General features: G+C 32.0%; 3 protein-coding genes and 1 pseudogene across 8 annotated transcripts; all 4 read right to left on the bottom strand.

Annotated features, from left to right (window-relative positions):
• Positions 1–318: 318 nt before the first annotated feature.
• Positions 319–3,982, bottom strand: LOC111296380 (B3 domain-containing protein Os01g0234100-like). Of its 5 annotated transcripts, none has more exons than XM_022890662.2 (6): positions 3,781–3,982; positions 3,592–3,683; positions 2,265–2,372; positions 1,966–2,172; positions 1,445–1,535; positions 319–1,307 (listed from the first exon to the last, which is right to left on the bottom strand). In XM_022890662.2, the coding sequence occupies exons 2-6, from the start codon at positions 3,667–3,669 to the stop codon at positions 553–555; spliced, it is 1,239 nt and encodes a 412-aa protein (XP_022746397.1). In that variant the 5' UTR covers positions 3,670–3,683; positions 3,781–3,982; the 3' UTR covers positions 319–552. The 5 variants fall into 5 exon arrangements, with proteins under 5 accessions (XP_022746397.1, XP_022746406.1, XP_089601631.1 ...); XM_022890671.2 differs by having other exon boundaries at positions 3,592–3,679; positions 3,781–3,981; XM_089745505.1 differs by having other exon boundaries at positions 2,265–3,366; positions 3,592–3,679; positions 3,781–3,978.
• A 1,126-nt stretch (positions 3,983–5,108) lies between these two features.
• On the bottom strand, positions 5,109–8,617 carry LOC149514446 (uncharacterized). The gene is made up of 3 exons (XM_089745506.1): positions 7,219–8,617; positions 6,135–7,124; positions 5,109–6,027 (listed from the first exon to the last, which is right to left on the bottom strand). The coding sequence occupies exons 2-3, from the start codon at positions 6,289–6,291 to the stop codon at positions 5,726–5,728; spliced, it is 459 nt and encodes a 152-aa protein (XP_089601632.1). The 5' UTR covers positions 6,292–7,124; positions 7,219–8,617; the 3' UTR covers positions 5,109–5,725.
• Positions 8,618–8,762: 145 nt separating this feature from the next.
• LOC111296412 (uncharacterized) lies at positions 8,763–12,188 on the bottom strand. The gene is made up of 7 exons (XM_022890702.2): positions 11,826–12,188; positions 11,050–11,107; positions 10,862–10,942; positions 10,716–10,751; positions 10,351–10,590; positions 10,120–10,261; positions 8,763–9,551 (listed from the first exon to the last, which is right to left on the bottom strand). Exons 1-7 carry the CDS (start codon positions 11,999–12,001, stop codon positions 9,070–9,072), a joined length of 1,215 nt encoding a protein of 404 aa, XP_022746437.1. The 5' UTR covers positions 12,002–12,188; the 3' UTR covers positions 8,763–9,069.
• Positions 12,189–16,232: 4,044 nt separating this feature from the next.
• LOC111298707 (cyclin-dependent kinase inhibitor 6-like) lies at positions 16,233–17,616 on the bottom strand (annotated as a pseudogene). Its single transcript, XR_016328499.1, has 4 exons — positions 17,204–17,616; positions 16,930–16,982; positions 16,607–16,768; positions 16,233–16,458 (listed from the first exon to the last, which is right to left on the bottom strand). The product of XR_016328499.1 is annotated as a cyclin-dependent kinase inhibitor 6-like (transcript).
• Positions 17,617–24,812: the final 7,196 nt, after the last annotated feature.

Here is a 24,812-nt window from a genome sequence, read left to right on the forward strand (position 1 = left end):
TTCATAAATAACTTATATTAAAAGATAATTCAAATTTTCATTTAGCTTTTAATTTTTTTTAAATATTTTAAATTGAAGATTAATGTAAATTAGAGATTCAAAACAAAAAAATAAAAGGAATTTTAAGTTTTTAACATTGGGTTAATTTATTTATCTTACTTTTTTTCCTTTTATAAAAAAAAATTTAATTAATAAAAATTTAAAATTTAATCAATTAATTTATGCAATTGCGACATCCAATAAATTTAATTTAGCCTTTAAATTCTTCTGGTTGAGAATATAACATGGAAGAGGAAGGGAGAAATCATATCAAATTCATTGAAAAAAAAACCCAAATTCATTAAGTCATTAATTAATCTAGACTTCTACTCTAACACTGTAGCCAAATGGAATATCTTCCATGAAAAACTTCCTCAAGCAACATTGGAGTCCTGTCATAGGCAAATAGAAGCTGAAAATATTTCTACTACATCTTCCTTATAGAAGCTTACATGAACTGGTACACTTTTAACTATCTTTTGCGATAACTTTAAACAATGAGGCAGCCAATAATCACCATGTGGCATTAGCCTCCTCCTGAAATATAAGCTCATGCTTCTCAGCATTTGCCTTCAGGGTTTCTATCTCAGAATCAAGCCTATGCATTGCCTCTTTGAGTTTCACAAGCTTCAGTTCAAGAGATTTTTTCTCTTCTTTCATGTGATCTTGCTCAAGACTAACTCTACACCTCTCTGACTCCACAGCTTCCTGTAATTCTAAGGCAAGGGTCATCAACTGGTTCAATCGAGCTCGAAGAAATCCAACGTTCATCCCTAATAGCTCAAAGCCTTTCAGAGTCTTGTCCCAGAGCATATAATCTGCTTGAGAGGTGGAAAGTTTGCAGGCTTTAATGGCCTCTGCAATACTAATAGTCTGTGTGATTATTTCAGCTGCCAATTTACTGCTAATACTCTCCAGAAGATGATCATGGAGGAATGAATTCTGACTGCAGCAGAGCTCATAGTACTTGGTTCTATGGTACTCTGAAAGCTCGGAGTCTATTCTCGAACCATTCACTATAATGATGAAACTGTCAATGCTTTTGATCTCTTTAAAATCAATAATGGATGCCAAAGATCGGATTCCATCAAAAAGGCCAGAGCTAGGATCCTTGCATTCATTATCATATTGATCTACTAAACGCTCATTATCGGTGTCTAATACCATCAGGCTGTTATTTTCACCATTGTCATGTTGAATGTTCAGTGGAAGAAGCTCCAAACAGTTGGCCTTCTTATTAGAGGTTCTCTTTCTTCTCTTCATGCGAACTTTTATTGTTGTTTAAAGTTCAATATTCCAGGAAAAAAATGTGGACACAATTGGATCAACAAGGTTAGGGAACTTACAACTCAGTAAAAGGAAAAAAAGAGGGAAAAAAGAAGGAAGTTTAGAGAGAAGAACATACTTGACCTAAGTGGTTTTGCATGAACATTCACATTTAGTGAGCCAAAACCTCCATCTACTTTGTTTGATTTGAATGCTCTGACTATGTAAACCTACAAGATTGGGATGGAAGGCAAAAAGGAATAAGTCAACTATCCATAGAGAATCTACTGACCTCTTAATGCAGAAGAAATTTTGAACTAAAAAATAAATAAATAAATTAAAGCTGCAAAAGGAGGGAGGGGAAGCCTTGCTTCCTTGAAAACCCTGAAGGACTATTTTGCTCTATTAATATCCACATTAGTCAATTCAGTTCCATTGCTGAGTTTAGGACATAATGAAAAGAAAAACTTCTAATGAATTGCAACTCATTCAATCTAAAGCAATTTGTTTCAGACAGCAATACAGACGATTCTTAATGTTTCATAAGATCAAGATATTTTCATTTTTATCCTTTTTAAAAAAAGGCTCTAAAGCAAATGATAAAGGATTTAAAACAACATTATATGACATAGAATACAAGAGAAAAGATTCAAATAGCACCTTAAATTTTGAAGAACTGACCAAATGGAAAACTAGAACATCCCCCTCGACTAATTTATGACCAGCAGAGAAGGCTTTCCATCCAGCACTCAATGCTGTCCTTTCTGCAATATAAGTTGTTTTGTATTCTTCCCCACTTTCATCTTCCAAAATTAGTGTTGTATCATTCTTGGGCATGTGCAATTTGCAGAATGGCATAGGAAGATGCTGTCACCATAAGAGTTAGGACTTAGAATGAAGCTTTCTGGCTTGACGGATTATCATCCCATATTTTACTTGTGAACATATTTCGAGCTTACCAGCCAAAATCCATGTCTAACATTTGAGCGAACCATGGTCTTCGTACAGGTAGGGAATCTGGCAGCTAGATTTGCTTGAACCTGCTCCACTTGCTCCATAACAGAAGGCTTGACACGAACACAGATTGTCAGTCACAACATTCTTTTATTTATAGTTTCATTTCATGAGGAATAAGCACAAGGCAAATCCAACTTCGAGTTCTTGTTAATTAGTGAAACTGAAGACTTAAGATGATATCACCAACCTACTTGCTCCTGATTGCATAAAAAATGTTCCAGTCACTCTAGCATTTGAACTTATGGTGCAGAACACCAACCAAAATGCTTAAAAAGAAACTGGGAAGGTCATCTAAGTTTGTAGCTGAACAGTCAGACAAATCTGCTCAACTTTGAACTTGTCACTTATGGGTCTAAAGCAATTATACGTAACTGGACAATTACAGTCAAGCATCCTTATGAAGTGTGGAAACTACACCCGTGTCAGAAAAGAAACAGAAGAACCTGACAAGGGCTTAGTTACATAGATAAATAAAACTTAATGCTTGGAACAAAACATAATTTCAATCTTTTACTCTTTTTCTAATCATAAAGACTTAGAGGGTTTCATTAATGCAGTTTATTAATCAGTCCATGGACATTTCACCGTCCCTTCCTTTTGGGGGAAAGGTGGGTTGGAGGAGTAGTTGGCTACAGGCTACAGCCCAGGTACTGGACCAACCAATGTTCAATCCTGAGGTTCAAGAGAGGCTCACTTTTGAGTTTGGAGAAATTCTGAATAAATCCTTGGCACAAAAACAGTACGACACAATTAGAATATCATCAGAAACGAAAAAGGGAAACCTATTGCGAGACTGAACAATATATCGAGCAGCAAGTCTGGGAATGGCTAATTGCACACCACCAGAATACTACTCAAGTTGTCATTCATAGACATCAGCTATCTTAGCTGCTTAAGTGTTTTAACGTCCAAGGAAAGAACTTCGATCCCGTCTTGTTTCTACAACAACAATCTCGGGGATGGAAAAGATCCAGCTATTGCTTAAATCAAAAGCCAAGTCGAGGTAGAGTTGCTCCTGACATAGGACAGATGACCAAAAACCATCTGCATGTACAAGTTTTTTGGCACATTTTTGTGAATCTTCCTATCCATTTAAATCAATTCCGAATTACCAAACTCTGGAATCCCAGAGCAAAAACAAGAAGCTGACACAGAACAAAAAGTGAAGCAAAACCCAGGAATAACTTTTTCATAACCTAAACAGGAAAATAACATTAACACATATCTCACATAAAGAGGAGAAAAAACAAGGCAGAAAGAACATCTTACTTGTGGGTTAGTATTATCAAGATCCAAAGCCATTTCAGGAATCTGGGGCTCCTCTATCTTGGTTCCCATTGACTTCATTTGGTAGAATCTTGCTAGAACAAACAGATTCACAGCAATCAGTAACCTGAATCACAGATGTAAGGGAAGAGAGAAGTAGGAAAAGCGTGGTAACTGGTGGAATTTGCAAACCTGGCACTGTTTTGAAGTTTTGGAGTTTGTTCAGTTCAGGTTCTTGGTCTTTCAGGAGTCAGGAGTTACCGTTTGTTGTTTTTTTCTCGTTTTTCATTATGTTCCTGTCCTAACATAAGAAAGTGAATAAGTGGCCCTGCTGATCCAATGGTTCAAGCTGCCCTTTTCAAGATTTTAATTCAGGGCTTATCTTTGGTTTTAAAACATGTTTCGGATCTTCAGGAATGCTGTAGATTTACCAAAATTTAGTTTATTAAGACAATTTGTTTCAGAATTTTGTTTTCAGCTGACAAATAAAAATACGGCTTTGAAAAACCATCCCAAATTCACCACAATTAGTCCTGTAAAATACTTTGATATCCATTTCAGCAGTAAATTTTAATGTGGACTGGGTTTTTATACACATTGATTAAATATATTTAGATATATTTGAAAATCATTAGTGGTATGTTTGAAATTATCAGTAATATATTTTAATTTTGATTGTAAAATTAAAAAATTTTACTTAGACAAACTCATTTTAAATTATTTAAATAATAGATTTACACATTTAAGTGCAATTCTACCAATATTCTTTATACATATATTTTACAATCCAAAATTTTCATTTGAAATGAAGATAGCATGAAATTAGGTTTAAAAGAAAGAATATCTTGTTTTATTGTTGAGAAGAAAAGTGGCATAAGAAAGCTACTACCATTAAAATAGTTTCTTTGTCACAGATGAATCTTATAGTTCATGAATTTTAATAAAATATTTAATATGATATTTAAATGTTAAAAAATTTTAATATTATATTTGAATTATAAATTTATTAATTAATATGACATTTATTTTTAATGAGATAAATTTCAAATGAGAACATATAAAAAACAAACAATTTAAAAATATTATATTAATTAATGAATTCATAATTTAAATATGATATTAAAAATTTTTTAAATTTAAATAATATGTTAAAAAATACTATATTTTAATATCTAGTGACATTAACCCCTTTAAAATCTCATATGATTTTACTTAATTAGTTATTCTATAATTATCTTGGTATCTATCTCACATTCTCAAATCAAAATTTAAGTGTTAGAGAGAAGGAACAGGTCAAGTCATGCAACCATTCAAGAAAACAAGATGTCATGTCAAAAAATAACATAATTTTCTCATCATGTGTAATTGACTTTTTAATGTAGAAATTGTCCCATTATAAAAACATTTAAGACCAATTTCATAGTAATCAACGGAAGAAAATTTCGGAAGCTTTTTTTTTTTTTTTTTTGAAAAGTCTGAAGTTCATATTCTTAGAAAAAGCAAAAAAGTAGACTCCAAATTGGAGGATAAACTTAAGGTTCCACTCAGTCAGCCCAAGAACATGTAATCATCATTATTTTCTTCTGATTCTCGTTCAGGATTATGTTTTCAAAGCTCAAGCAGTTCAGCATTTTTGCTGCTTAACGTTTGGATTTTCAACCTCTGAGCTATCCATTTCAAGAAATTTAGTCAAGAACATCAAAGAGAGAGTTCAACCATCTTCCACAGTGCCCATAAATCAATTACAAGGCAGAAAATTAGAGCACTAGACTATGATCATGATCTATTTTCAACCTAATTCCCCATGTAAAACAAGAAAAAGATGTATCAGTTAATATTTCCTATATTGCTTCTTCTTCTGCATAAGCTCTCTCAATTTTGGCTTATTGTACCTCCTTGATTCACTTCCGTTTTTGATTAAAAAGCAAGGCTCAGAAGCCGGTGCACCCTGTTGCGTAAAAAAACCAACATCCATACCCAAAAGCTCAAAGCCACTCATAGTGTTATCTCAAGCCACAAAATCAGCTTGTGGGGTTGAAACCTCAGAAGCTGTAATGGTATCTCCACTGTTAACAGTCTCAGTAATTATATCAGCTGTCCACGTACTGATAATGTCCTTGTGAAGATTGCCATGCAGTTATGATTTCTGGGAACAACAGAGTTCATAATATTTTTTCGTAAGCCTTTTAGAAAGCTTAGAATCTAGGGCCAAACCATTCACAAGAACAGTGAATTTCTCTGTTCTTTTCAATTGTTTGAGTTCAGCAATAACTTCTGGTGATGATCTAATGCCTTCCACTTCACTGGAGCCAATACCAAAACTGCCATTCTCTGATTGATTTTCTTCAGCCCTTAGATAAGACAAGCTATTCCTGTGGACTTCGCTTTGATTAATATCTTGGGAAAAAGGCTCTAAAGTATTATTCTTTCCTGCATGATCTTTTTCAGTTGATAGTGAATGGTAATAGTTAAAAATCACATTGAATCAACTTTGTGGGGCTACTTATGAATGGTAATGAAGCATAGTTGACAAGAAAATGACTTACTAATGCCGCTACTCTCCAATTTAAGTAGGCCAAGAGCTGCGTCTACTTCAGCTAAGCCATTCACTCTCACAATACAGGCCTGCAAATTTGACAAAGGAAGAGATGGTGGAAATTTTGAACAAGACGACAGCTTTGAACACACCCACAAATCACACATTTGAAGTAGGTGGAGGAGGCTCAGCTCCAGCCAATATGTAGAGTTGGCGTCCTCATGCACTGTGGGTTTTTATTAGGCAAAAAGAGCTTTCGATTTGAAAATTTATTTCGACATTAGTCCATGAATGAAAGTTCCATCTTTCTTCTGCTAAACTATCCTAAAAAGGAAGAAAAAAGCATGTGCTAAAACAGCCACAGCAGTACATATATCTATGCACTTTTATTCAATATTCAGGCAGCCGAATTGTTTGATGACTTGCTTTTATAAATCAATCTCAAAAGTTCTACAGGATTTGAATGTCTTTAACGCATTGATTTTTATATATAACAATGGAGAAAAGTATGAGACAGTACCTTCAATTTGGAAGGCCTGATCAAATGGAAAACTAAAGCATCCCCTACAAGTAAACCATGCTCTTTGGAAAACTTCTTCCGTCCTCCTTTGAACAAGAAAATTCATTCTGTATTCTCTTCTATTTTCATCAACCAAGATTACTGTCGTATCATGACTTGGCGAATTCTGTTGGCAGAATTCCTTAGGTAATGACTAACGGGGAAGGAAAAGAAAATCAGCGCACAATTTTTTTCCAGGACTCCATAAACTTGGTAATCATTTCATACTTACCATTCAAAAGACACGAAAAACAATTGACGGTATTATAATCTTAAAAAAAAAACTAGGGAATTCATCTGATAGATTTGCTTGCACTTCTTCGGCTCTCTTTTTTACAGAGGAATTTTCCCAAGCCCCTTCTGCTTTCCTTTGACAGCTGGTATAACGCCTTGACAACATGATCGTTGGAATTCTTGTCCCTTAGCCTCTTCCTTTTGCACCTTAAAGTCGAACCAGATCAACAGTGATTAAAGACAAAGCAAATTTTTTTATATGCTGACAATAAACAATAAAGTTACGGATTATTTTACCAACCTTGCAGCCTTCTGAGGATAATCATGAACTTCCTGTCAAGAAACCACTTGCCCATTATTCCATGCTTTGAGTTAAATGCAATTCAAGTTTTGGAATACTCACAAAATAAAAAATGCAATAGAACGCACCAGCCAGATTCATGCATGAATCTAGCTTGCCAGACAAGGCAGAAGCCAAGTCAAATCTGGTTTCTAGTTTTGGGTATTAATTTCCGATGCATTTAAGCAATTTTATGACAAAAAATTTTCACTTCCTATATGGTTCCTAAAGCGAACACTAGACAAGAAAAAGTATAGGATGAAGAACTTCACAGCAGCTTCAGTCCACAAAACATTTTGGATATCCAAAATTTACAAAGGTAGTTTGTTAGACATGATCCTCCAACAAGAAACACGAAAAAACATTCAGAACTGAACGGAAAGAGACACGCAGTTGAAAGGAAATACAGAGCAGATAAGAACATGGAGATGACCAACAATAACAATGAAGGAAAAAGAAAAAGAAATTACAAAAATGAGGAGCAAATAGTCTCCGAAACTCGTTGGATCCAAAAGGGAAAATGCCTATCTCTAGACTTAAAAAACTCTGTCATCAGTCATTAGCTACGTACAAAAACCATATATAAATGCCCATGGCAAAGCATTTTTTTATGTACTTAAGTACCACAACACGTTTTATGCATGTGGAGAGAGAGAGAGGATCCCATGGGCATTGGCATGGGGAGGGAAGAAGAATGAAGAGATTGGTGTTGGCGTTGTTGAAGGAGCTGGAAAAGTTGAGAAATGGGCTGATTGTCATTTTCTTCTTCACCAACTGAAGACTCTCCTTGCATTTGCATGGGCTCCTACCGATCCTCTTTCACTTTGATTTTCATGTTCATGTTCATCATTATTTTCATCACTTTGCCACAACTAATGCCTCTGTTTCTCTATTTCAGCCTCGATCCAGAAGTGTGTTAGATAAATGAAACTAATGCATACCCAAAATTTCTCACTCCTCAGTCTTAAGTCGATCTATCACTCTATCTCGTTGAATACATACATGCATAAATTATATTAGCTTATACGTATATATCATGATTCATAAATTATGAATATCAAAGATTCAAGGCTCAAGCCGTTTTTTGAGGTCGTTGCCTCCTACTTTAGCTTCCATTTGTAAGTTTGGAAAGAGTCGGAAGTATCAGCGCCGTCCATTTTAATCAATCAAATTGGTATTTGGAGTAATGGAGGGACATATACACATTTGTAACGAAGATCATGTACCGTCTGTCTGTCGGTATTCAGTTATATTAAAAACAAAGAGTCTTCACCATGGAGCATCATTGGCAGCACAAACGTGCAAATTATTTGGTATTTTCTCTCAACAGGGCTTCACTAAATACAAAGACAAGGGAAGAGGTGTGAAGATAACATCTTTTTACAGATCTTACTACTTTACCATTTACATCTTAAAATCCCCAAACTCAAGCACAGTTGATGACCTTTTTCTCTCTTCCAGGGCCGTCCATCTAATGATCGTCATGACTGCATCTTAGCCACAGATGAACTGTCAACTTATCAGTAGTACAAATTTCATAAACTTGGTATACATACAAGCAGTCCTGTACATATATTCTCATACAATAAAGATGTTCATACACTATCTGTACACTTCTTTCCAGAGGATTAGATAACAAACAGAAAAACAGGTAACCAACACAATTTTCCACAAAAATGTCCACAGGCCTCTTTTCCAGTACTTGAGTGGAAACTAGGCTTCATTCACCATCTGGATGGGATTGTTTTGCTTGCAATATGTCTTGACCATCATCCAAACAATATTCCCCTCAAATTTGATTCGTAAGAGACATTACAGTCTTGAACGATGTTTGCACTTGATACCAAGGAAACGTGAATGCCTACGAGCAGATGAATATGGCTCCCCCTTTACAGAATCTGAAAATCTAATATCCCAACCTTCAATATTCTTAGGAACACAAGCGTCAAAGAGAATTTGGCCAAGGACACCATGAGCATTGATGCTTTGTGGTACAGGTAGAGAGAATGGTCTTTCTCTTTGTTCATCTTGTAGAGACCCAGACTCTCTATTATTGTGATATTCGGCTGAACTTGGCAAGAAAAAGTGGTCACTAGGCCCAAGGGCAACTCTCCTAAGGCTTTGGTTAGAGTTGACTGCTGCTTTCTGCAGGCCACAGATTAACTCAGAGATCTCATCATGCATACCATTGCTTTCTCCAAGTTTTTGGATCCTATTGTAGTAGACTGAAGTCGCCTTCTCAAGAAAACTGGCCACAGCAGCCCTGTACTGGATAGGATAATGCTTGTAGTGTTCTGAAAAAGCAAAGAATGACATGAGGCTAGTTGTGTCACAAACACCAAGTAACTGAACATTTTAAAAGTACAAAACACGGAATATGCTACTTTAAGTTTACAGCAAGGTGCCCACGCTTTTCCTAAATCTAGAAGAAAACATATTATTGAATAAATCAGCAGACCATGCCTTTACTTTCTTATTAATCAATCATATAAGATGTTAAGTTCCCAATTCACTCTTACAACGCCCTTGATATTGGGTTGATATGTGTAGATGTGGCGTTCAGCTATCAGCCCTTCGGCTGAATTGACTAGATAAATATAACAAACCCCGATGGTAAATTGTAATTTAGAAGGGGAAGAAATACTCAAAACTTCATCTTAAACATAACTGCTAAACAAGGCTATTCAACTTTTGGGTCTGCTGAACCGGTAGCATTTTCCATATCAGCTGATGGCAAAAACCATGATATAGTATTGGCAAATACTCCTGATATTTATATATGGTAATTGATAATAACTTAGGGATGTTACAATACTTGGTAGAAGTAACAACTAACATAGCAAAGATGGTTCGGGTACAGACCTAGGTGAGGAGAGCCATTCAACTTTACAACCTTAATATCAGCCCCAAGATCTTGTAAGCATTGAACAAAATTGCTGATAACTGAATATGATGCAAGATCATCATTCTCTGAGCATAAAATGAGATATGGAGCCTCTAAGTCCTACAAAAGAGGAGGGGGGAGAATTAACTAACGGAAGCAGACCAAAAACAACTTAACAAGCTATAGTCCACAGGGATTAATAAACTCACAACTGAGGAGTAAAGGGTCTTCCAATAGTCAGCACGCTGAGACTCAAACCCAGTTAGATAGAGACCATCCAGACCAGAAGCAACGCCTTTAGCAATCCAAGAAAGAAGTTTTGATGGTCCAGGCATTTTACGTATGGAGGGATGTAAAGCAAATTGGGTATTCAGATCACTTGCAAAATCTACTGGACTAGAATCATATATTTGTCCGCAAAAACAATTTCTAATCAACTGGCTTCCACCCTTTACAAAATGAAGAGCATTAACAAAAAAACTTCAGTTTAATTTACAAAAAGTAGAGATTTTATAAAAGGATTATAAATGACAAGTAAATCACTACAAGAAACTAAGAGAGAAAGAAAGGATACCAGATTAAGCTGATCTTCACCTGTTCCTTGAATAATCTACATTACAGGTAGCTAAATTATTTCGAAGGCAACAACAGAAATAAAAGCACAAAAAGTGTTTGACTCATGTGGAATTGGAATAATAACTAAAGTTTCAATAATTGTACCTGAAAAACCTTGTACATACAAGACTTAGGACTGCCAGAGAAAGCAACAAAGACCACTGGACAAGTTCTAATCTCTAGTTCCTGTAAATCAAAAACCAACAGGTATTTTATGTTTAAGATTTTCTGGAAACGCCAACTGAAAATTTTTAAGAGATCTTCAGGCAATAGTAAACCTTAATGAAACTGACCTCAAGAAGCTCATTTAGAAGAACAAATGCTAAGGACATAGCCCTCTCAGGATAATATCTGCACAAAGAATATAACATGAAACTTTAAAATACATGAAAAAGAAAACATGGAAAGCATTTTACTAAAAGTGCAGCAAAGTAATGCCGAATCCAAGATCCTAAAATTTGACAAATACCATCCATAGATGTCAAATATCTACTCCATTAAAACCAACAAATAACTTATATAGCCCACAAGTACCACTCCTCCCACAAGCCACTTCTTCTACGCGTTCTATGTAAGCCAGCAATTCTTTCTTCATATCATTAGTGAACATTCTTTTCAGCCATCATTGTAGAAACAGCCCCAAACCCAACTCCAAACCTAACAACTTCTTGCTGATGTCCTTACTTTTCCCACATCTTCTATCTTCCCATCATCATCACAAACAATAAATTTCAATTGCAAAAATACTCTTCTAAAATAAACCCATTCCAACACCCAGAAATCCAATTATCACAATCATTAGCAGGAAAAGAATAAAAAGAAAGACTAAAAAAGACCTCCAATTGAACTTTAACCATCAAAATTCAATAGAAGCACAAGCTCACCTACAAACACCCGTTTTATGAGACAGGACCAAAGAACCACCAACCAAAAGAAGATAAAATTTTCCAACGATATGATAAAATTTAGATAATTAAAGTAGCTAAATTAAGCTTACTCCACTATAATTTACTTTCTCAGTAACCAAACAGAAATAAAAATATCCATGAAAAAATTAAAAGAAACTTACGCGTTGAGAAAATCGGCACGAGAAACGAGGGAATTCCAACCGAGAGACGAATACAAATCCACGTAATTATTAAGATGTTTCTCGTGAATCGAAACCCAAGCAAACATCACCACTATTCCTTTCACTTCTTTACTCGCTTCTTTTCTTCCCCAATACACAGTTCCACCTCCCATCATATATCTTCAAAACCTTTCCACTTCAATCCCTAGGGTTCCCTTTTTCGGTTCCAACGATTTTTCAAATCCAATTTTCAGGGAAATTAAACAAGATTTTCGTTGGTGAATTTTTGTGGGTTTTTTTTTTTTTTTTTTTTAAAGAAATCAGTGGAATAAAATTTGTGATATTGGTGGATCTGGAGGAGGTGCTGTAAAGATGCCATCTACCACGTTGGATATTAAGCACCCCAGCGCATTTTAGGATAAGATTTTTTATCGTGCACCGGATTTAATTTTAGTACGTGGAACGACGTCGGTTAAGTATTTGGTTTTTGGCGTAATGGCACGGTATTTGACCATTCCTATGATAAATTGTAAGACCTTTAATTTTTTGCCTTTTCGGGTACTACCTACATGCATTGTACAACCCACTCCAACTTATATTAATAATTATTATTTATATGAGAACCATACCAAAAAAAATTTATTATTATTTAATGTTAATTATAAAATCTTTGACTAAATTAATGTCACGAGTTAAGAAAAAAAATTATTTAAAAAAATATTAATAAGTGATTTATTCAATCAATTAAAATTTATTTTTTTAATAAAAAAATTTTAGGTTTAAATTTTATTAATAATCACTTATTGAGATCATTTTGAATACATTATTTTATTCTTACTTAAAGAATTGAACAATCTATTTATTTTTAAATTTTTTTTACTAAAAAAAATTTTTATTTAAAAAATTATTCTAAAAACATAAGACAAAATTTGAGATGATATGTATTTTTTTTATGATATTTAAGTTTTTATTTTATTAAAAATAATAATTGAATTTAAATATTTTTAAAATTATTGCGATATCTATTTATTTATTTATATAAATAATTGTATATTTACATACCATATATACTCTTTTATGTTTATATATTATAACTTTTTATTTTTAAAATTTTTATTTAATAAAAATAACATATTATTTCACCCACAAAATAGATGTTCATAAAGGCATAGATCTAGTTATGGTTAAATTTCAATTATCTCACATTTGTTAATCATAAATTTTTTATAATTTTATATTTAAAATTGAGTTCTTCACCTATTATCAATTAGTTTTATATTAGATATTCTTCTTGTCTTATAAAACTAATGAGTTGGTCTAGTAATCTTTGTCTACACATGTTCAAATATTAGATCACGTTCGTTAAATTTTAAATTTTTAAAATTTTGTATTCAAGTGCAATATCTTTATTTACTATTAAGTATAAGAGAAGCATTAAATATTATATCCATATATAAGAAATAATTAAATAATCAAACAAACAAATCAACCAACAAACCATAACATAATTAAACAAATCTAATAAAAAAATTGAATAAAACTTAAACCTAAAATCTCAAAATTTTAAGAATTATTTTTTATTACTAATTCAAGAGCTCATTGACTATTACTAATTCATTTTAAATTGAATACTTCATTGCTCATCTAAAGTCAATTAATTAATAAGATGATATATATATATATATATATATTTAGTGTTGAGATAAAAACATGAGAACTTTAGTTTGGAAAAATATAGTTAACTACCCATTTGTTTATAAACTTTTGGATAAGGTATTTGACTTGGTTATGATGCGACAAGTTCCCTTCACAAATTATAGATGTAAATAGTAATAGCCAAGCTTAAACAGTGTAATGTAATGTAGCATTTATTTAATTTAATTTTATATATGCTACAAAATGGTGGTAGATAGGTTGTTTAGTTTCTAAAATCGTGATAAGATATGTCGTATCTGATAACTTAAAATAAATAATTGTAGATTGTGCATTTAAAATGATTTCAACTAGTGACCACTGACATGATTCAAACTCAAAACCTCTTCGTCAAGTAAAATGAGTCTAACCGATTGAATCAATCACTTATTAATATTATTATATAACTCAATTATTAACTTAAAATATATATATATTTTTTTCATATCAAACGGATCTAAAAAGTTAGTACACTATGCATTTGCAAGCTATAAGGCCCAATGGGACCATTCATGACAAAGTCCATCGCCTTGGTTTATGTACGTAGGAAATGAGGCCCAACAACACGTAAGACATGAATGCTGCAAACTTAGGTATAAAATAGATAATTCTCATATATATATTTTTATTACATTATTTTTCGAATATATATTCAAATGAATAAAACTATTGTAATGGAGATTAAATAAAAGAGTGACAGTACATATTGCATTTTTCTTGTCATGTAATTGATATTCATCCGCAGTGGAAAGCTGCTGACTGCTGAGGTTCCCTTTGGAATAGTAATATACAGATTTATGTTATTGTTAGTATAATTAAAATTAATATTATTTCTAAATAACACAAACCATTTGAAATTAATATATATTTTTTCATTTGGCATGAGCAGAGCTGTTTCCTCCTACCTTCCATTTGGCATAAGCAGAGCACTAGACACCTTAGATATAATACTTCAGTAACGGCTTCTGGCCTGTGCTTTTGCAGGCCAAAACCTTGGAGTTTTTGTCACCAGCTAGCATTGTTTGTGTATAATAATAATAACAACAATAACAATAATAATAATAATATAATGATGATGATGAAAACATAAAAAAAAAAGATATGAGTCAGTCTAAATTTAATAATTTAAAACACGATATGATAATATAAAATAAATATAATATAAAAATAGAATATGAAGATGATATAAGTTTAAAATTTTAATAATAATTATATATGAATTTAATAAAATTAAAAAATATATTTTATATTTTTTGTGTCAACACGAATTATGATATAAAATTTTTTATGTAAAATATGATATAAATACATAAATTTTAATATATTACACAAACAAATATATGAATAACTAAATCCATCCGTAGTTCATTTTCAAGGGCGACCAAGATTTTGTAACTTTTGTCGCTAACTATTTCTCAGCTGGAGTCTTTTATTTTTCATGGGAATCTTTGATATAGGAACGAAGATTGTTTATTTATTTTCATATTATGAATTTTTTTTACTATGAAAATAAACAACTATGAAAAGATAGAAAAATTAACACGAAAATCAGCAACCTTGAACAGATTAAAAATCACACTGCAAATGTGATCTTTGTAAGCGTGGAATGTAAAAGTAAAAAACCGTAAGAAACAACAAAATCAAAGCAATTCCCTTTTTCATTAATAAGCAACACTCTTTGCATTCCCAGGCCAGACCTCCATCACCACCACCACTCTCACTGCAACAAAAAATTAAGGCGCATCAGATCCAAAAGCAAACCACCAAGTTAGGAGACCAGAACCCCCCCCCACATTATGTCAAACCCCGCGTGAGCTCCATCAAGGCAAAAGCCTGAGCACTAACACCAAAAGATCGAAGCACGTGACACTTACACGTGCAACCTTCCCCCTCTTCTTTTCTCTTTTCAAGTTTTCAACCCGCCCCCCCGAACCTCTATAAAAAATATGTGTATATTTAGTACTTCATACTTCAAAGTTCAAGCATTGGGTACTGAAAGGGTTGTGCGTTGAAAAGCCAATTAAGCATTAGCCCCAACCGTGAAATGTACCTGCTTCCTTTGTTTCCGACAGTACCCTTCTCTGCTACCTTTTGTTTTTCTTTAAAATCAACCGTTGGCTGGCTGGCTGGCTGCTGCTGAATGTCATTCAGTGACAGATTTAAATTTTTTTTTGGAATATTCATTTATAATATATAAAAAATTAAAATTTTTTATTTTTTAATTTTTAGAGAGCCATGAACAGCTGCTGCTGATAGCACACTGTTTGCTCAGTCACAAAGGTGTGGTTTGTTCACTTTTTAACGGTTATCAGTAGCAGTACCATTTACTTTCCTGCCAAAAGTTGCCCTCTCCGCTTCCTCTCGAAAGCGTGAAGGGACATTGGTTGCCATACGCCAAAAGGGAATATTTCTCAATGGAATATCAAATGTAATGATGAAACAAAACCAATTTACACGCTCTTCTTCCTCTTCTGTTATCCTTATCTCCATAAAAAGAACCAATTTTTTTGTACATTTGCCTCGTTTGATGTAATGAACAACATCATTGAGGACAAAAAGTTTCACTTTCTAAAAAAAAAAAAAAAACCAAAGGTTCATGTTTCATGCTTTCTTTGTGATTTGCATACTGAAAACTTGTATCGATTGTCATAAGTTTAGGCATTTTGTATATAACTGATTAAAATATTACTGCCAAGCAACAAAATCAGGAAAACAGATAAAAATTAGTAAATTTTTATTTCCAAATTGATTCTCCCACATTAGAAAAAACTATACAAATAAGGGAATAATTAACAAACAACCAGATATTCCCCTAAGGTCAAATGCCATCTACGTGCTACCTCGTGTAACTCTAACCTCTCTCTAATGTCTTCAGAGCTTTAACCGAATCCACTGGTATCGACCGTCGAGAGGCACATCCTTGACAATATCATAATTGTACCTGAAAAAAATCGTGCAACAATAAACAAAATAAAAAGTTTGTTAGTTAGTTAGAGATTGGGATTTCCTGATTCTACAAATGTTAAAATGCGCCATTTGGGTGACAGTCTTTATCCTACGCACAAAAAATGGGGAAAGAACACACTTACTTTTCTGCAAATCGTTTTTGCTCGTACTTTTCAGCGACTGAGAAGAACTCGTCTATCTCCGCTTGTGACGGTGGCTTCGCCGGTGATGGTGGCGTCTTTTTCTCTGGCGATTCCATTTCCTTTGAGTCTCCACAGAGCTCACTTATTGGAGTTGTTTCTCTACTGAAAAAGACAAGGTGGAAATGGAGATTAAATAAAATGGAGAGTTAAGGGGAACGATTCGGTTTTTTTCTTCTTAAATTATTTTTTGAAATTTGAAGGACAGAAATAGAAATAAATAAGAAAGATAGTAGTAATTAATGAAGGAATTAGTGAAAATTAACCTTAATTTGTTGATGCTGATGCACGTTGAGATTTCAGTTTCAAAACTCTTGGCCTGCAAAATCACATTCATGAACTGTGATTAGGTAATTGATTAATATATCTAAAAAATATGTAAAAAATCGATTAAAGCTCATGCGAAACGGCAATCTTTTGACGAATAGTGAGGCTTTTGCGTTCTTCATTTCCTTTCTATTTCCTTGATGTTTCTTTTCTCAGCAACCAAACAGGGAAAAAAAAAGCAGAAGAACAACGAAACGGTAATTAGAAATTCACCTCTAGATCTACGAATCTCAAGCTATCCTTGACAATATCACTGGACTCATTGCTAGAGCAACGAGAAGCCGAGGACTCGCTGAAGCAGAGGCTTGAACACATGTCGCCGGCGAGCACTCCACCGGAATTTGAGGAACTGGCAACGATAGCAGGATTGTCCTGCGAATTTGAAACGGAGCGAGGGATTTCAAGCTCAATGGCAGGTGATGTTAACGCCAACTCCTGCAATTCTCGAGAACCAACTATTTTTCTTCTCTTTGACAATGAGAAGCTTGTGGTTGAAGCTTCCACCTCTGCTGTTTCTGCACTTCGTTTACAGCTCCTCACACAATCACCCATTTTTTCTCTTTTCTTTGTGTTTTTTTTTTTAGAAAAATTAGCTCTCTTTTCGTTTTTTGTTTTGCTATTTTTGGGGTTTCGACATAGGGGAGTGTTAAAAAGGCGATCGAGTGAGGGAGATGATGTGTCCGCAGCCGTTGATATCTTGGACGGTGGAGATTTGTTCCTTTTTCCTTTTTTGTTACTGTATGTAAAAATACGTGGTCCTAACTCCGTTATTTGTGACAGCGTGACCAGGAACATGAACGACGCCGTTAGCCGGTTACCGTCTTGCGCTTTTGCTTGCACGTAGAAAATTTTGAAAAAACCCCAAGCTTTGATCTGCCTACAGTTGAACCTTAAGCAATAAGGCTAAGGTTGAGACTACATGACACATTATTATATAATTTGATTATTGATATTTTTATAACATAATTTTTTAAAATAATCTAAAATTTTTACTCCCGTTTTATTTTCTTTATCTATTTTTTTTAATATTTTAAAATTATATCTTATTTTTTTTATTTTAAACATCTAAAACTCATTTTTTTATACTTTAAAAATATTTTTATGATTTTTTTAATATTAAAAAGTGTAAAACTTTAATTTTATAAAAAATTAATATTAATTATATTAAAATAAAAAAACTTTTTTAATTTCGTAAAAATTAATACATGATAAAAATTTTAAGACAAAAAAATAATATATATGACAATAATTCGAATGAATAAACTAAATTATAATTTTTTTAATAATATGATTTACCCAATATTCACCAAATATTTTGATTTGATTCTGTTCACCAATCAAATTATTCATGAAATTTGTGATATTAACTTGATTTGAACTTGATCTATAATTTTAAATTTAGTTTGCTTCAATTATGAAATTATTTTATCAATAAATAATTTTTTAGTTAATTTATTTTAGAATTATATTTAAAAATATTAACATAATAATATAAATTTTTGAATAATTTATTTAATTATTTGAGCATATTAGGTTAAATTTAAGATTTAAAAGTATCAAGCGAATTTGATCTAACCCATCAAGAGTGACCCATTAAATTATTTAATTTTGTAATATAAAAATAATATTTATATTAATAAAATAATAATTAAATCAGACTTTGGATTCGATTTTCTTTTTTTTTTTTTTGAATACACTCAATAAACATGGATTTGAACCTTACCCTCTAGCCTTGACCGCACACATAAATGAAAATAGATTTAAACAAAAAGTGGCTACGCATGTATAGTTGAGAAAGATAGGGATATAGGACAGCTAAAAGCCTTAATAAGGGGCATAGGTTTGATGATTATTGATGAAAATATAAATAAATGGGCAAGCGAGTGGCGTGTGAAATGTGAAATAGTTAATGGAGTAGCCAAAAAAAAAAAAGTATTTCTGTCTTCCCATAAATATTATTTTAATTAATTTCATTTTTATGATTTTTTTTTCAATTTTAGCTTACTTCACTCACTTTGTCTCAAAAAAAAAAAAAAAAAAACTTCACTTATTTCACTATTAAATTTAATATTTATTAATTAACATTTGAAAAAAAAATACTCCATAGTTTGAACATTTTTTAACTATCAAATAATTAAAATAATAATGACAGTTTAAAGTTAAAATTTTAGCTTATAAAAAATAGATTAAAAATATTTATGAAATGCACAAAACATTGATTTCAAATCCAATATTGAATTTAATTTATTTTTACTTTTAAAAAATAATATATAATAAATTTAAATTTTAAATCTCAATATCTATAATTTTGTACTTCATTCTAAAAAAAAAAACTTTGTGATTAAATAAATAAATATATATGTATACACTACATACTCTTATTCAAAGAATTAATTTTTTTGGAATAAAAACATTTATGAGAATTTTATAAATAATAATAGACCTAACAGTCATATAATAAATGTCAAAATCAGCAAAAGATTTGAACTGAATTAAATGTGCCCTTCTTTAATTAAAACTAAAAATCTATATTGAAAAAAAAAAAAAGAAAGAAAGAAGAAAATCAAAACATATCAATGCCATATATGCAACTACCAATTTCATGGAATCAATGACATGTTGGTGTTTTAAAGAAAGAAAAAAAGACATTCATATAGAACAGAAAAAGGGGTTGGGTAGAGAAAGAAGAATTTCCTTTATGCAATATTTTCTTGATTTTAATTTTAATTAATTTATATTCAAGTGTTTGATTCAAAAATTAATATAAAAAACCTTTAATTTGATAATTTGAATTTTTTTAAAATAAAAAACCTTTAATTTGATAATTTTATGATGAAAAAAGTATTAATATATGATGATATAATAATTGTGAAAGAATTTTTGACAACATATAATAACGGTAAATTTAATAATGTTATCTAAACATATGGTATCATATGTAATGTTATATCAACAAGTGGTTGGTTCAATTGGTTAAGATTATTTTTTTCGATCAAGAGGTTTTGGGTTCGAGTCATGTCGATGATCATTTATTAGGGTCATCTCGAATGCATAACTTACAGCAACATGTTTTAGGTTACAGATATGACACATCTTACTCTAACTTAAAAGACTGAACAATTTATTTACTTTTGATTCGAGTCCTGTTGACGATCATTTATTGGGATCATATCGAATGCACAACCTACAGCCACCTATTTTCTCGAATGTACAACCTACAGTCACCTATTTTAAGTTATCAAATACGACACATCTTGCTCTAACTTAAAAGATTAAATAATTTATCTATTTTCAAAAATGTAATGAGGTAGGATTTTTGTACTTTAAAAATATGTGGCTTATTAAAGCCATTACGTGGTCAGATGTTATTAAGAATTGTAACAGATGTGGATTAATATAAATATAAATGCATGCATGAAAATTAACTATCCAATCGAGAAAAAAAAATCCTGAAACTTAATTATTTATGTAATTACAAATTGTATATTTAAAATTTAAATTTAAATAATTTTTTTTTTATTTTTCGATTGTTAAAAAAAAAATCTTCTTGAATATATGTATGTTAAAGAGAGAATGTGATGATCGTTGGACATTTCAACTGGGGTTATCAAAGCAGTCAAGACTATATAGTTGGCCCTTGAAGGTGAATGTGAAGACCGGCTTATTAGAGTGAGGACCATCAATCACCTATGATTTAAATTTTAATCATTCAAAATTCATTGGGAACGAGCTAAACCTATAATATAATATATGCATATAGATAGAGAGAGAGGATTCACAGGGAATCAGAATTTTATAAGCATAGGCTTGCTGCATGGATGTATGGCCCTTGTATTGTAGGAGATGGGATGATTGTCTTCATTCATAGGTAGAGCTTCTTCGTAACGAGGTATCTAGCTACTATACATACATACATATATATATATATATATATAGTAAGATATATCTGTTTTGTATGAACAGTTCATCAGAATCAGAAAATCACGAAAAACCCATTTCACCAAAGCTGTTTTGTATAGATTTTTGGGCGTACGTGAGTGAGGTAAAAGTGAGAAATTAAATGGTTCGATGGTTCAATTTTAAAAAAATTAATAATTAATTTAATTAGTTTTTATTTAATAAATAATTAAATAGATAAAAAACTTTTAAATAATCGATTATAATTTAATTGATTAAAATTAATTTGATTTTATTAATTTTGTTAAATAATCGAGTTTTTTATTATATTTTATTATAAATAATTATTTAATTATAAATTTAATTCAATAAAATTTAAATTCAAATATTATTTAAATTAAATCATTAAAAATTTTAATAATATTTTAAAAAATAAAAATATTTACCTTAATGTTTTATTTTTATTTATTAAAAAATCAATTAATTCGATGAATTTGATTATTAATTTTAAAAATTAAAAATTTATTAAATGAATTAATTTAATTAATTTAAAAATTAATTATAATTAAAATTAAATAAATTAAATCAAATTAATCGAATTCATTGAATTTCAATTCAAATTAATTTTTGCTCAAGCTATGGCCATGGCTATGGCTGAGGCTAAGGCTAAGGCTAAGGCAGAGGGCCATTATCAAGTTCAAGCCATTGAGCTTAAAATTCGAAGACTAGGAGCAGTGAGAGGATCAGATAAGACCTTCAAAAAAAAAAAGGTATCAGAGACAAATAAAGGTCATCTCAATTTCAAAAGGTATTAAAGTTGATGACCCTCTAAAAAAGTCTCTTTTCAAAGTGAAACTTTGCGGCTAACATCTTTTCATTTTGTTTTCTTGTTTTTGTCTTTCCCCCTAAAACAAACAAACGTGATTATTGACTGTTGAGAGTTGAGAAATGAGAAAATCCCATTGCTCTGATCTGCTGCATTTGTAAAACTATCCATTTTTATGTTGGAAAAATGTAGGCTGGTTGGTGGTGGTGGGGTATTGGCCAATCAATGCTTAGGAGGCAAAATTTACTAACACCAAGTGTTCATGGCAAACCCATTTGGACACATTGCTTGATCAGTTTGGCATATATATAATTTTTCATGAAAATGATGTCTTTTGAGATTTAACAACCTTCTATATCAAATACTCCAACTGTACATGCAATGAAAAGTTTTAATAATTGAGGGTATATATATATATATATATATATATTAATTTTGGTTGAGATTTGAGGTTAAAATATACTTCAATATAGATCTCAATATATGTAGATATACTTACCATATGTGACACTTCTATATCGAAATATTTTGAAAATTTATTATAATATATAAGTAAATATTTAAATTTATAAAATATTTTTTATGAAATAAAATTATAAAATTTTCGAATTAAAACTAATAATATCTTACAAGATGAATCTTTATATTATATATAAAAAAAAAAAACAAAAAAAGAGATCAATATCTATGAGAACTCATCTCCAACGCAACAGTATGATCTCTTAAGCCATTCGGCATATTAATCTCTCTTTCTTTTTGGGATAATTCCTGGCACTTGGGTTTCCATTTCCAGGGGCTTTTTTTGGGTGACTAACAAGCATCTCAATTTGCAAAATACACAAAAAGTTGAAAGTTTGATCTATGCTTTGTTGCGAACTTGTGATAGATAACTTAGAGCAATTTAGAAATGGAAGTAACTCTTTCTTTGGTTCCTTTAATTTGTTTTTCATGCATAGGCAGATAATCAATCGTACAAGTAAACTACCTACTTTGGGATGGGCCTGTATTTGGTAGATATATAGCATTAGGGGATGAAAGCCATTGGCGGGGAAATTTAGATACTCCACTCCAGTATATAGAGTGTAAACTATGGAAAGCAGCCCTCTTACACATTCACTTTAATTAAGATACTTCACCTTGTCTGAAATATTAATCGTTTTGATTTATTGAATTCATGGTTCTATCTCATAATTTAAAAAGCCAACTTGAGATTCATCGTTTTTTTCTAAGGCGGAAAAATTACCAGAATTAGAGGTTTACTGTAGCTAGACAGGCAGCTAGATAAATCTATGTACCTTCGGATTTACTAGTGCATTTTTTATCTTCCAACATGCATAACCAAACGTTCAAAAATATTCTTTTTTTACCGCCCCGAACAGGAAGCCATGCTCCTTCAGGCCCCAGAGGCAGGACATATAGTAACTTCCTTTTCATTGATTTTGTTTTTCTTTTAAGGCTGTGGTATCTGATTTACTATGATCAAGCATGGGATTGAATGAAAGAGAATGGGTTCTGGTTATTTTTCCAGTTTGGCACTTTTTTATAGCGGTGACAAAGTTAGATAAGTTGGAAATTTTGAGTTAGATAAAAGTATCAATGCATACATTGAACATCCAAATCATATGCACCAGTATAAACCAGCAATTCGCACTAGGGAAATCAGAGAGATTGGTTGACAGCAGTTGACAAATTGGGTAGGTTGTTGTTTAAAAGATGATTCTGATAAGAAATATGTAAATACTAAATGATCACTGGCCCCAATCTCTCCATTAGTTTAAGCGTAAAACTGTCATGATGACTGCACATGTAATTCAATCAGGCCTGCACGTGTTTATGATCTGCATAGTTCCTTTGGATGCATTTATGATCTAACTGCATTAAGCAGCTAACTCAACTAGTTCTTCATAACCATATCTACTTGTGTTTCCAACATTTTTTTGGGGATAATCACAGCTTACAAAAGTTTAATCATCAGCAGCCATATATAATCGTATCCAACATCTAAAGAAAAAGTTTCCATGATCATATCATGTCATGTCCCTCCATCCATAAAAATCAAAGGGCACTTTTTTTTAAAAAAAGGATTGGTGTTTGAAACTGACTAGCTAGGTTTGTTTAGCATCTTTTCTTTTACTTTCAGACGGATAGGGCAGACCATACAAATCCTTTTGTTGCTTCTATGAAAGGCATACTATTATATCAAGTGGGCAATGTGAGAAACAAATTATTGATCAGTCTGTTGTTAAAACGAGCAGTTCCAATAGGCTCTGTAAATTTTACTATTCTGAAGGGAAAACAGTCCGAAATTTGGAACCTGGGACACCCACACACCAATAATTCCAATAAACATAGGCATGCTGCAACTGGACCATCTGTTTCCCAAAGGGCCATCTCAATTTCAGAACCATCCCTACTGTACAGTCCAAAACCAAAAGTTAAAAAAAAAATAAAAAAGAACTAAAGGAAGTGTTTAAAAGTCCAGCTTTATGGCTAACATCTATCATTCTTCAAAAAAGGTTGAAGTTGAATGTACTTTTTGAAGAAAAACAGTTCTTTGGAAATGTTGGGCGGTAGGTGATGATGTCCCAGCGGCTGCTGCTTTCTTGTGTCAGTTTTTTTCCCATCTCCACAGAAGAAATTGGGCCTATTAACATCTGTAATCCAATATATTTGGAATAGCTTTTCACTTTGTTAAACGTAGAAAGACCCTAAAAATACAACCATTTATTGAAAAATCTCTTCTGAATTGTAATTTGTAAATGAACATCAACCTCTTTCCCCAAAAAACTCTTCCCCCACAACCGCATTTACAGTCCTCTCTCTCAAAAATCAAATAAATAAATCGTGGTCCATCTCCACCTTGCAAATAGGTTAAAAACTAGAACATCACGGCCTCACAGTATGCGAATGTAGTTTACCAATGGCTACCAGATCACCTATCAGTTAAATGAAGGGAGTATATGTAATTAAGTAATCTTTTTTTGGGTACTATCACTTCACAAAATTTACAATCAGAATTTTAACGACCTATCTGTTCACTGCCACCTCCAACTTACCATGACTAGAAATCAAAGACAGGCCATTTTGCTTGTCTGTCAG

The sequence above is a fragment of the Durio zibethinus genome, chromosome 16, assembly GCF_047325235.1.
Source record: "Durio zibethinus cultivar Kanyao isolate XHJ-2024 chromosome 16, ASM4732523v1, whole genome shotgun sequence".
NCBI classification, from domain to species: domain Eukaryota; kingdom Viridiplantae; phylum Streptophyta; class Magnoliopsida; order Malvales; family Malvaceae; genus Durio; species Durio zibethinus.